Consider the following 13,557-nt stretch of genomic DNA (forward strand, 5'->3'; position numbering starts at 1 on the left):
CACAATTTTTGAAAAACAATTATAACAAAACTAAAAAATTCATCAAAATCTTACGGATTTTAAGCTATAAGTGAATGACTAAAAAACCAATCTATCAAAACTCCAACTATTATTGAGTAGTTATTTGTTGCAATAGCAAATAATGAGCAACAATTTATTACATAACAAAATTAGTTAAAAATTTATCAATACTTTTCAAAGCAATTTTCAAATCTAAAAACACATGTGTCGTATTGTTCATTCTTTAAATTTTCTATGGAAAAAATGGAACCGTTATAATTAATCACACCATTTAGATGCATTTTGCTTTGTTGAATCTTTATTTATTATAGGCTTAATTTTTAACAACATCTCATATTTTATGCCAAACTGAAAAACTCCTACCTTCCATCCTTCCTAAACAAAAGGAGAGGTAATTAATTTGTTATTTCATTTGAGGTAAATCATTAATCCAAGAATATTCATTTTATTATAATCTCTCTCTATCTCTCTCCCATTTTCTCTCTTTCTCCCTCTCTCTTTTCATCCATACCAAAAGAAAAAAAACCAATTAACAAAGTGGAACAAGTAAAATCTTGTTATTAGAAGGGAGGGTGAAAGGTAAAAAAATAACTCAAAAAGAGAAAGTGTAATTTCTCATATTCATATGTAGAAGAATTTAACCAAACAAAAATAAAGATTAAAGAAAAGGGAAAATGGGGGCATATAGGGCAGATGAAGATTATGATTATTTATTCAAGGTTGTGCTTATAGGGGATTCTGGTGTTGGAAAATCTAACTTGCTTTCTCGTTTTACTAAAAATGAATTTAGCCAAGAATCAAAGTCTACCATTGGCGTTGAATTTGCCACTCGTACCATTCATGTCGATGACAAGATTATCAAAGCTCAGATTTGGGATACCGCTGGCCAAGAAAGGTGACATCCTTCCCCTTTACCATGCTCTTTATATTCATTTAAATAGTGTTGGATATAGAATTTAGACGTTGCAGTTCTGAATTGAGAAAAATGGGATTTATGTATAGTGGCAGATCTAATAATGGATGTGTGGATTTCGACAGAACGCATTGTATCATAGTCAAACTTTATATGTACACATATGTCCAGAAACAAGTATAAATATATACATTTCAGAATTCACTCTCTCAATTCAAGATCTTTCCTTCTTTTATTAAAAGAGGGTTCTAAATTGAGAGAGTTGATTCGATATAGATAGAACGTAATGTTTCACGGTAGAACCTTATATAAAGTATATATGGTTCGACTGTAAAACAGTACATTGAGTCGAATCCTCAAATCCATTGTTAAATCCGCTACTATGTTTAATAAATCCCATCTCCTAATCGATTTTATTACATAAGTTTGTATTTCTATCTATGCATACAATAATATTTTTTTATGCATACATATTAGATGCTGAATTTCCTTAGCTTCTTCGAGTATTTTTTTTATTATTATTTTTGAATCTCGTTGAGGGAAATCATGTTAAATATGAAAAGGGAGAGAAGAAGTGAACTTTTGGTTGAATATGAAAAGATTCCGGGAAAAGAATCCTTCTTCTCCCACTTGCTCTAGTTCAATGATTTTGCAATTGACAATATTTTTCTCCCTATATCGCCTTGAATGTTGTTTCTAATCACCTTTCCAGCCTCATAAAAGATACCGTGCCATCACAAGTGCTTTACTGGTTTATAACTGAGGTATAATATAATTAAGTAATTCAAAGTATATTATCTCTAACCATTTAAGCTAAAGTGGTCGTACAACTCGTTCGTTTCCCAATAAAGGGCAACTCGCTGCATAAAACATCTCGTCTTCACGCAAGGTCCGAGGAAGGACCGCACGCCCAGGGGTGTGATGTAGACAGCCTATCCTAATGCAAGCATTAGTTGTTACGGCTCGAACTCGTAACATATAAGTAACACAAAGACACTTTACCGTTGCTCCAAAGCTCTCCTCCCAAAATCGTTCATTTCGCGATATTTACCATATTTTCCCTCCATAATATTGCCTTGAATCATTGTTTCTAATCATCTTTCTTGCCTCATAAAAGGTACCGTGCCATCACAAGTGCTTATTATCGAGGTGCAGTCGGTGCATTACTGGTTTATGATATTACTCGCCATGTAACATTTGAAAATGTAGCAAGATGGCTCAAGGAGCTCAGAGATCACACAGACCAAAACATCGTTGTCATGCTCGTCGGAAACAAGGCGGATCTTCGCCATCTTCGTGCTGTTCCCACGGGCGAATCAAGTGGTTTTGCAGAAAGAGAGAATACCTTTTTCATGGAAACATCTGCACTTGAGGCACTCAATGTAGAAAATGCCTTCACAGAAGTGCTTACACAGATTTATCGAGTGGTCAGTCGAAAAGCTCTTGATATAGGAGATGATCCAACATCTGTGCCCAGAGGACAAACTATTAACATTGGTAAAGATGATGTATCTGCTGTTAAGAAGGGTGGATGTTGTTCTGGTTAAACAAGGATCGATCCAGAGGCAAATTCAGATTGTAGAGTCTGTGCGTTCAGAATGAGTATGATAAACTTTCTTTTTCGTATATGTATACATAGATTAAGCTAAAAACAATGGATTCAGTTGAACCTGCTCGCCTCTGGATTGATCAACTAAATAGCTGATGATTTGACCAACTTGATTTAATCAGGGATGCAAGTATATACACAGCAAATCCCAATTTCAGCAAATGTAAGTTAGCTAAAGGAACTAGTACATTGTTTGTGTTGGGAAAGGGGGATTGAATTACATTAGCTAAAAACTTGTTTGTTTCATATTTTCATGTGTATTTGTAAATCAAGAGAATTTCAGCTAAGGAAACTTTTTGTAATTCAAGAGAATTTCAGCTAAGGAAACTTTCTTGTTGCCACAGAATACTTGCAATAGAGTGAATGTTACAAATAACACTAAGTTGCATGCATGCATGTCTATTTTGCTGGAAGTTGCATTTTGCTTCACCCAACAAAAACAGAAATAAAGGATCTTTTTTTTTTTATTTCTAAACTTCTCGTATTGAGATTTACAAGGGGTATTATTACTTCTAGCCCACGCTAGAAACTATTTATATTCAGTAGCCGAGAAAGTATATAAAATTTGTAAAATTTTTGTATATAACATACAGAATGTATATATATACAAACAATATATTTTTTTTTTGGCTATTATTTTGAGAACAGCTATACAGTGTCATATGTACAATCCAACGCACTAGTGCTATTGTCCGCTTTGGGCATTAGCCCGCACGGCTTTAAAACGCGTCATTAGGGTCTAATGTTTGTTACTTATATACTCAACATCTCTCATATTTTATCGATGTGGGATTCGCCTAGAGTGTCACAATGTAATCTTGCTGATATAATCACATTAGAACATACATTTAACATAAGAATTAGACCATACTTCTATTTGAAGAATAAGAACTTGACCACAAGGAGTTGTGTGTGTGTCTGGGGGGGGGGGGGGGGGGGTTCGTTAAGCTATTTTCAGAAAAACGTTCTAGAAACTTAATATGTATCAAATACCAAAAATGCCCTTCTAGTAAAGTCAATAAAATATTCACGTCGACATCCTAAGAGCATCTCCCTTATGTGTTCCTTTTGGACATTAATAGGAAACTAGAAACAGTTAATAAGAGGTCTTAGGTACAAACACTTATTAATTCAACTAACATTTTTCAGCTAAAAAACAACAGCAGCAACAACCCAGTATAATCCCACACACCTTAGATGGATTCACGCAGACCTTACCCCTACCTTAGGATAGAGAGGCCGTTTCCGATAGACGCTCGGCACAAGAAGATGAAATGCGACAATAGAATAGTAACAACATAACCAGAAAGATAGTACCAGCGGGCTAAGATAGTACCAGAAAGATGCTTTTTTCAGCAAAAAAGCGTGAAATCTTTATCAAGATTCTTCATGTTAAGGCCAGTCTGCACCATTTGTATACAGATTCAGAGCCCTAAAATTCATGCTTCAATTGTAATACTTAACTCTTTACTTTTTAAACAAGGCAATAGTGTCGACGAAAAGGAAGGGTTATCCAATCACCAGGAAAAACAAACTGTAATATGCCTTGATATGATGAACTTGTGGTAGGGAAATATCTTGTATTTGAGGAATAGTTGATTGGTATCGTTACTTGCGGGCTTCCAGCTTCTTCTGCTCTTTGGCTGCACAAGAACGATTAGTGTGTCAATCCTAGCAGCAGAAACAGAAAGGAAAATTTTAAGAGATCGATATAACCATCTAAGAAATTACCAGCTTTTTCTTCCTCTCGCTTTTTTGCAGCTTCTGCTCTTTGTTGTCGTATGAGAGCCAACCGATCTGCAAAAATAATGGAATAAAATTAACTCTAACATAGCTACATAAATATACAGCAATAGACACTGCTTATGACAGTTCTAGTTATAGGTATCTCACTCCCAGAACTAGTTCATCTCGTCCAATTTTACCTTGAAAGAGTAAACATACAACGTACTCTTCAGATGCCTGCCCAAAGGATAACTATGTAAATTTTTCTTTTCATCAACTAAAATCTTTCCCTAACAAGACCGTTCAGTTCCAATGGCAACCCAGATTCAAGCAACATAATGCTCACAAATCAGGAACGTACTCAAGATTTAATTTTTGATACCAAAATATGCTTCATTTATAATTGCTTCCATGGGATTGACAAGGCATCTTATTTCAACTATGGTATCGAATCCCTTGCACAATTTAGCGAGCAATGCTCCTCGTTGTTTAATGCTATACTCAACCCACCCACCCACCCACCCACCCACCCACCCCAAAAAAAACACCTGGTTTCCTAGGTATAAGATTTTTTGCTAATAAATTTGGGAACGGTGCAACCTACGCAATCACTTATACACAGGGGCGGATCTACCTTAGCCGAAGCGGTGTCACGTGACACCGCTTCGTCGAAAATCTTTACTAATTCTTCATGTATAATTCAAATGAAGAAACAAGAAAACAGTAAAATAAAATAAGTGACACCTCTTGTCTCAAACTGCCGTCTAGCTTAACTGGTCGAAGTCTGAAGATTTCTGTGAAGCGTCCTGAGTTCGAACCTCCGTGGCATCAATCTACGTTTTACACTTTTGTACTACTTGACTAGCACAATACATATTTTAAACTGGAGGGATGCTGCATTGTATGTTGTGTTATTTCTTTTTCCTGAAATTTTTTTTATTTATTCACGTCTAAAACGGTGACACCGCTTACAAAAATTTCTGCGTACGCCACTGCTTATACACAAAAAACATCCCCTGGGGGGGCTTTTAGTTCTTTTTTTGTTGCAGTGTGTGGGTGTGCGAGAGAGAAACTTTACTGATGTCTGTAGTAAAAGTTTTCTAAAGCAGTCCTAACATTTCATAATTTTCAACAAAATACAAATTTCAAGGTCATTTATGCTAATATTGCAAAATTATATATCCCAAGGAGAAAGGATTGGCTGAGTGGTTGAGGTATAGAAGTCCCATCTGAGCTCATCTGCTCTAGCCTTAATGCGCAAGATTATCCAGTACCTATTGTGAGTTACAGCAAGCTACTCGGTAAGTTAGTCACAGAGCACACAAACTGACCTGGACATCACCGTGTATGTGTGTACATAATTTGCGGGTGTAGAGCAAATAGGCATTGGAGAAAAAATGAGATAAGTGGGAACAGAGATACCTAATTTAAAATTCGCAAATTACTTGAACTACATTGTAAACCAAGCTGAAGAGACTCATACTAGGAATATCCTATCAACATGAAACATAACATGCACTAGACACTCGGTTTAGAACATCTGAATATTAAATGTATCAAAAACAAAATATGAATGGACCTACAAAATTTGTCAAATGAAGTGAATGAACACCCAATTTAAAGAAAAAGTGAATGAACCCAATCTGGGCAATTCTTAACTTAATAAATAGAAAAGAAGTCATAGTATTATGTGTGACATTACCTAAATCTTTCCTCGCTTGCTCTGTTTTCCCTTGTTCTTCCAGCCTCATGTACCTTTCATGAGCCTGCTGTTTCTCTATCTCTTCTCTGTGAGCAAGAACCATGTAAAATAACAATAATATAGAAGCTGAAAAGTACTGAAACATATAAAATTTCAACGAACACAACACTAAATCGCCAAAGAAGAGACAAGTCTATAGATCCTTTGAAGGACCTAACTCAAGAGCATTTCAACATTTCTGCCTTCTTTGAATTCAAAATACAAACATCACAAAGAGCATAGAAATCTTGAAATCACTATCCAGATATATTATGTTCAAAGTAAGAAATTCACAAGATAAAATGATGACTCTAAATAGTTTAATATATATGGATAAAGAAAAGGATCGGCAGTAATATACATTTCATACGGTCGAATGTACTAAATAATGATGAGAAAATTCACTATAAATTCAATCAAACCTAGCGTTAGAATGTAACATTTATACGTCGTTGGAATCCAACATATGCATATAACAAAATCCAAGTTTTGTACAATTTCATTAACAAATTAAGTGAATATGTTATGTTCAATAGAATATTTTAGTAGCCATACTCATCATCATCAACAACAACAACAACAACAACCTAGTGTAATCCCACAAGTGGGGTCTAGAGAGGGTAAGATGTACGCAGCCTTACCCCTACCCTGGAAGGGCAGAGAGACTGTTTCCGATAGACCATCGGCTAAGAAAAGATGGAAGAAGCACTGATAACAAATAATAATCATACAAGATATTTAGAAAACTAAACAAGAACGCAAAAGAGAAGATAACAGGAGTATTGGTAGCAAGTAATAACAGTACAAGATATGTCGTGATAACAAACTACGGGAGTACTGATGGCAAGTAATAACAATACAAGATATGCGGTAATAACAACTAAGGATAAAAAGGGATACCATGCTAACAGTAATACTATTGCACTAAGAAAGACAAAGGGTAACGCTCGACTACCTACTAACCTTTTACCCTAATTCTCGACCTCCACACCCTCCTATCAAGGGTCATGTCTTCGGTTAGCTCAAGTTGCGCCATGTCCGCTTGATCACATCTCCCCAACACTTCTGTGGCCTTCCTCTACCCTTCCCCGTACCCCCAAGGCCAACCTCTAGCACCTCCTGACTGGGGTATTGTGCTTCTCCTTTTAACATGCCCGAACCATCTTAGCCTCGTCTCACACATCTTTTCCTCCACAAGGGCCACTCTCACCTTGTCCCGAATAACTTCATTCCTAATTCTATCTAATCTAGTATGCCCACACATCCATCTCAACATACTGATTTGTAAAATATTATACGGATCGAAAATAACGTGCATCATCCAAGAAAAAGGAATCAAAACAAGACAACTCATTACTTTTATTTCGGCCAACTTTGAGATGCAATATACTTAAAATTATACGTCTTCCATCTTTAACTGTCACATGTGCACTTTGTCGACGAGTCACATGCACTTCCAATTAAACTTTGTAAAACCGCTTTCAAAGTGTATAGAATAAGTGTATAAGCGATACATATTCTTGATAATTACTCATTCTATAAACTTCAAAAACAATAGTACAAAGTGTAATTATTAGTCCATGTGACTTGTTGACAAGTGCACACCTAAAAAATGGAAGATATAATTAATCGCTGGGATATGAGGCGGAATCGAAATAGCTAAGACATGCTCGGGGGAGACTATGCCGTTGCTTTATATTCTTGATTTCCAGCATTTCAAGTCCCATGCTGTATGAAATGCTGGAAATCAAGAATATAAAAGCAACAGCCATGAGAGGTAAGAACCAAAAATTAGGAACATCTAGCTTAAAGATCATTTAAGTACAAGTAGGAACATCTAGCTTAAAGATCATTTAAGTACAAGTGAAACGTAGTTGATGCCACAGATAGTAGGAGGCACAAAGTATGCCTTCTTTTTCAACTTCACATGAACAGAAAAGTAAATGACAAAAACTTAAGAGAGATTCATTGTGATAATATCATGCTAGAAAACCAAAAAAAATTAAGCTTCAACAAACCTCTCACGTCTTGAAAGCTCGGTTGTTTTTTCAATCTGCAAAACAGAAGAGCCTCGTTCAAATACAAGTCCGGAAAACAATCAATTCAAAAGATAACAGAATATCACACTATCTTACATCAACATTTTTAGCTTTCAGGTTCTTTGGCTTGACCAAATTAGGGTTCTGAATCTCAATGATACCTTCTGTACCTTTCCTCTTCTGTTTGAACAGCCAAAAGCAAAGAGCAAATGTTAAAGGTAGCTCTTGAAGCCTCATAAAGGAAAAACCACATCCAATTATTAAACAAAACATTTTCTTTCTTTTTTGTTAGAGGACGCGTCATATATAACTGACTTCTGTCTCTCCATCAGATTCTTCTTCAGACTCCTCCTCAGACTCCTCCGATCTCTCATCTTCCTCATGTTCAGCCTCTACCTGAGGAAATCAAATTCATCAAAGAAAACGAATTGCATCAGGGTAAGCCAAAAGTCACTAATAATCATAACAGCCACTAGCTGCCACCGAAGACCAGATTATTCTTTTCATTAAAGAACACATTTAAGTTACAAACCAAGATAACATATACTGATTTGGCGAGAACTATAACATCTTAGGAGACTACCACAAAAAGAGGCATGGAGACTTAAGTTAGTGGCACAGTTTATATCATCAGTCAAGCAACAAAGAGGAGGAAAAATTTATGAGCTGAGGTTCACCTATTCACCCTACAGAGCAAAGGTGGATCCAGAAATGAGTTCTGAATTTTAGAAAAAGCAGCTTACTATGTTCTGGATAAATTATTTATACATATTAAGTGGACTTTTTGACACAAATACAAAATTTTGGCCTAGGGTATTGGACTCAGCCGAACCCGTAGCTAGAACTCTAGCTCCGCCACTGGTTCTGGAGAGAGAGAGAGAAGAGGAGAAGAGAGAGTAGTTGGGGTTGGGGGGGGGGGGGGGGGGGGGGGGGGGGGGGGTGAACCCATTCCTATGCATAAGGAATATATATCATGCATACCTATTTTTACCTCCCAATCAAACATAGTCTCTTGGCTTTACACTAAAAAGGATGATGGCGATACTATCTTTTGTCAGGTTATCATTGAAGTTAGAAGTAACATTTTGAAGCGGCATGCTATCATGGTCACTAATGCTTTTTGACAATTGAATCAGAAACATAATTTTCTGGGTGCTGACTAACTTTGATTGGATATGCATAGGCAAACTTGTAATGAAATACAAGACAATCTAAGACAGGAGTTGATAAAAGCTAAAATAGATTACCTTCTTAAATGTGCGAGGACGAGCAGAAGTACCAGCAACTGCAATACAAAAAGAAGCATCAAAACAAACTCAGTTGACCCTATCATCGTAGCACGACGAACACACATTATTGAGCTCAGAACCAACACCAAGATGTTGGCATTTATATAAAATGGCTTCTTCAGAAGACAAATGGATACATGGCACTTAGTTCCAACAACAAATAACCAAATCCAAGATAAACTTGGCTGATCCTAGATTTTTTTGCTACTCATATATAGACAATTACATATAGAGAGAGCTTCCCAGTAAGATTACACAAAGTGGAAATAGCCTCAAGGAGGATAGCGGAGGGGAGAGAACAAGTCCACAACCTGTGACATGCACCCAAAAGAAAAGAAAGAAAAGAGCAAGGAGGAGGCCAGATATAGCAAAAGTCAGAGCAGATAATCACATGCTTTTAATCAGGCCAAAAATTTCACTAGACTCAAACTCATAAATATTTTAAAAGCACATAGACTATAACTTATTTCTCAGAAATACAAACACCCTACATTAGAACAATCGCACAACAGCACTCCAGCTTGTAGAACTTGAGGACAGTGAGAGTCAAACTGTCCTCTATGCTCTCCTTGCCACAGTTTTCTACTTACAGCAAACCTGTTTTTTTCCTTTTGCTGTTCTCAACAATAAATCAGCATGAATAGCATCATCGGGTTCAAGATTTGAACTAGGTTCGAAATCTATTATTGGTCACGCACCGTATAGGAGTGGGGTGGATGAAATGGAGGTTAGCATCTGGAGTCCTGTGTGACAAGAAAGTGCCACCGAAACTCAAAGGCAAGTTCTATAGAGTGGTGGTTAGACCGGCCATGTTGTATGGGGCTGGGTGTTGGGCAGCCAAGAATTCTCATACCTAGAAGATGAAAGTGGCAGAAATGAGGATGTTGAGATGGATGTGCGGGCACACTAGGCTGGATAAGATTAGGAATGTAGATATTCGGGAGAAGGTGGGCGTGGCTCCCATGGACGACAAGATGCGGGAAGCGAGGCTTAGATGGTTCGGGCACGTGCGGAGGAGAAGCATAGATGCCCCGGTTAGGAGGTGTGAGCGGTTAGCATTGGCAGGTACGAGGAGAGGTAGAGGAGGACCTAAGAAGTATTAGGGTTAGGTGATCAGACAGGAACATGGCGCGACCACAGATTTCCGAGGACATGGCTCTGGATAGGAAGGGGCGGAGGTCGAACATTAGAGTTGTAGGTTAGGAGAGAGTCGAGCGTTTTTTTTCTTTGTTGTTCCGAGGGCAAGGCTGGCCTGTTGATGTTTCGCTATGGGTTGTTAGTGGTTTATGTAGTTTCCTCACTATTTCCTATGGTAGTATTGTTGTTTATTGTTATTGCTTTTACATCTATTTTTTCTATTTATTTTTCTTCTTCTCGAGCCGAGGGTCTTTCGGAAGCAGCCCCTCTACCCCTCCGGGATAGGGGTAAGGTCTGCGTACACTCTACCCTCCCCAGATCCCACTTGTGGGATTTTACTGGGTTGTTGTTGTTGTTGTTGAAATCTATTATTTGTACTTATTCTGTGAATTTTGTAACACATATACAGCTTCCGACCCTAGCTACAGGGTTCGGATGAACCATAACTTGCACACTAAGACCACCCGTTAAATAAGTAATCCACCTAAAGTCCAAAGTATCTACATCTTCAAACACAAAGAACAGTAGCATTTATCTTGATAATCCACTTAGATTAAGCTAAGTTACTTCAATTTTTCCGAATTACTCAGCTAAAAATTCCAAAGCCAAACTCAAAAAGCCCAAATAACTTAACTTCAATCCCTAATCGACATGTAACCAACCAAACCGTTCATACGAAATAACTTTCACCCATGGTAGAAAAATAAAACAAAGACTGAGGCCAAAAAGGGTAATTATTCCAATAGCATAATCAAAAAATGTAATCACAAAATTTCAGATCTCAAAAGTTAATCTAAAAACCAAATTTGACATACAAAGAAAACGCAACAATTAGATGTAAAAACGTAAATACATAAAACGTACTCATCTCCTCGTGAGTGGAGAACTGGCGGCGACCAGTTGGCTTTCCCTTAAACTTTCCTCTTCCCATTGTTAGTTACACTCTGTTGCGCACAGAAAAAAGATGAATAAGAATAAGAAGAAAAGAAGAAGAAGAAGAGGAGGAGGAGCCAACTGAGGAAGGAAATATAAAGTCTGCTACTTTTGAGATTCTTGCAAGTGGGGAATCCTTTATATGCTATTTGTTCTGAACATATAAATTAGATTTTTCTTTTCTTTTCTTTTTTGTTTTTTGTTTATATTACCTTGAATAATTTATTTCTTTGGGGTCCAATAATTTTTAGGAATATTTTAGGTCCGTTTGATTTTCTTAAGATTGTGATTTAGGAATCTCAATGCATATTTGATTATTAAGATATTGTATCCAAATCTGAATATTGAACAAATTAATTTGTTTGTTTTAGTTGTTTGTAGGAGGAACTCGAGGGCCGAGGTGGCGATAATAGGTTGTTCAGGTTAGCTAAGGCGCGTGACTTGGACCAGGTGAAGTGCATCAAGGACTAAGAAGGTAGAGTTTTGTTGGATGAGGGGCTTATCCGTCGGATATGGCAGACCTACTTCTATAGTCTCTTGAACGAGGAAGGGAACAGTAGCATTGTACTAGGTGATTTGGAACTCTCCGAGAATCGTTGTGACTTTGGGTATTGTAGGCGGATTAGAGTTGAAGAAGTTGAGGGGGCTATGCGTAAGATGAGCAGGGGCAAAGCGACCGGGCCAGATGAAACTCTTGTGGAGTTTTCGAAGAGTGTGGGCAAGGCAGGCTTGGAGTGGCTCACTAGGTTAATTAATGTCATTTTTAGAACGAAGAAGATGCCCGAAGAGTGGAGGTGGAGCACGATGGTTCCTGTATACAAGAACAAGGGTGATATCCAAAATTACAATAACTATTGGGGTATCAAGCTGCTTAGCCATACTATGAATGTCTAGTAAAGAGTGGTAGAGCTAAGGGTGAGAAGGAGTATGTCTATTTCCGAGAACCAGTTTTGGTTTATGCAGGGGCGTTTGACTACAGAAGTCATCCACCTTGTTAGGAGATAGATAGAGCAGTATAGGAAGAGAAAGAATTACTTGCACATGGTGTTCATCGACTTAGAAAATGCGTACGATAAAGTTTCGATGGAGGTTTTGTGGAGATGTTTGGAGGCTAGAGGTGTATATGTTGCCTACGTTAGGTTGATTAAGGACATGTATAATGGAGTAAAGATCTCAGTGAGGACGGTGGGTGGGGAATCGAACCATTTTTCGGTTATGATGGGGTTGCATCAGGGGTCGGCACTCAGCCCTTTTTTTGTTTGCTCTGGTGATAGACGTACTGACGCGCCACATCCAAGGGGAGGTGCCGTGGTGCATGCTATTTGCATATGATATTGTATTGATGGATGAGACGCGAGACGGTCTGCAAGCACAATTAGAGGTATGGAGGCAGACCCTGGAATCTAAAGGTTTCAAGTTGAGCAAAACCAAGACAAAATACTTGGAGTGTAAGTTCAGTGGTGAGACTCAAGGAGGGGAAGGGGAGGTAAAGCTAGACTCGCAGGTCATCCCTATGAGAGGGAGTTTTAAGTACCTTGGGTCTATTATTCAGGGGGATGAGAAGATTGATGAAGATGTCACACATCGTATTGGGGTGGGATGGATGAAATTGAGACTCACTTCCAGTGTTTTGTGTGACAAGATGGTGCCACCGAAACTTAAGGGTAAGTTCTACAGATTAGTGGTCAGATCAACGATGTTGTATGCGGCGGAGTGTTGGCCAATCAAGATCGCTCATTTCCAGAAGATGAAGGCAGCAGAGATGAGGATGTTGCGATGGATGTGCGGGCACACCAGGTTAGATAGGATCATAAATGAGGTTATTTGCGACAAGATGGGTGTGACCCCTATTGAGGACAAGATGCGGGAAGCGCGACTTAGGTGGTTTGGTCATGTGAGGAGGAGGAGCACAGGCGCCCTAGTGACGAGGTGTGAGAGGTTGAAATTGGAGGGACTACGAAAAGGTAGAGGTAGGCTAAATAAGAGGTGGGGAGAGGTGATTAGGCAAGACATGGCGCAGCTTCAGCTGACCGATGACATGATCCTTGTAAGAAAGGTATGGAGGTCGTGGATTAGGGTAGTAGAGAAGGTAGTCTAGAGCATTCATAATAGTAGTATTGGCACACAGTCTCACTTTCTGTTGGTAGTAG

At 38.1% G+C, this 13,557-nt stretch overlaps 2 protein-coding genes across 2 annotated transcripts; one reads left to right on the forward strand and one right to left on the reverse strand.

The window, feature by feature from the left end:
• Nucleotides 1–463: 463 nt before the first annotated feature.
• On the forward strand, nt 464–2,889 carry LOC109216323 (ras-related protein RABA1f-like). The gene is made up of 2 exons (XM_019380465.1): nt 464–916; nt 2,052–2,889. The coding sequence occupies exons 1-2, from the start codon at nt 696–698 to the stop codon at nt 2,479–2,481; spliced, it is 651 nt and encodes a 216-aa protein (XP_019236010.1). The 5' UTR covers nt 464–695; the 3' UTR covers nt 2,482–2,889.
• Nucleotides 2,890–3,808: 919 nt separating this feature from the next.
• On the reverse strand, nt 3,809–11,540 carry LOC109216322 (28 kDa heat- and acid-stable phosphoprotein-like). The gene is made up of 8 exons (XM_019380464.1): nt 11,339–11,540; nt 9,296–9,333; nt 8,364–8,444; nt 8,145–8,228; nt 8,028–8,062; nt 5,971–6,056; nt 4,275–4,340; nt 3,809–4,186 (listed from the first exon to the last, which is right to left on the reverse strand). Exons 1-8 carry the CDS (start codon nt 11,403–11,405, stop codon nt 4,152–4,154), a joined length of 492 nt encoding a protein of 163 aa, XP_019236009.1. The 5' UTR covers nt 11,406–11,540; the 3' UTR covers nt 3,809–4,151.
• Nucleotides 11,541–13,557: the final 2,017 nt, after the last annotated feature.

This window comes from Nicotiana attenuata, unplaced genomic scaffold, assembly GCF_001879085.1.
Source record: "Nicotiana attenuata strain UT unplaced genomic scaffold, NIATTr2, whole genome shotgun sequence".
Taxonomy (NCBI): Eukaryota; Viridiplantae; Streptophyta; class Magnoliopsida; order Solanales; family Solanaceae; genus Nicotiana; species Nicotiana attenuata.

Excerpts from the sequence above, each read along its gene's own strand:
- LOC109216323 (XM_019380465.1), top strand. The coding sequence starts at position 696 with ATGGGGGCATATAGGGCAGATGAAGATTATGATTATTTATTCAAGGTT. Across the intron at positions 917-2,051 it reads GATACCGCTGGCCAAGAAAG|GTACCGTGCCATCACAAGTG; the intron begins GTGACATCCTTC and ends GCCTCATAAAAG.
- LOC109216322 (XM_019380464.1), bottom strand. The coding sequence starts at position 11,405 with ATGGGAAGAGGAAAGTTTAAGGGAAAGCCAACTGGTCGCCGCCAGTTC. Across the intron at positions 4,341-5,970 it reads GCAAGCGAGGAAAGATTTAG|ATCGGTTGGCTCTCATACGA; the intron begins GTAATGTCACAC and ends TTATTTTTGCAG. Across the intron at positions 4,187-4,274 it reads GCGAGAGGAAGAAAAAGCTG|CCAAAGAGCAGAAGAAGCTG; the intron begins GTAATTTCTTAG and ends GTTCTTGTGCAG.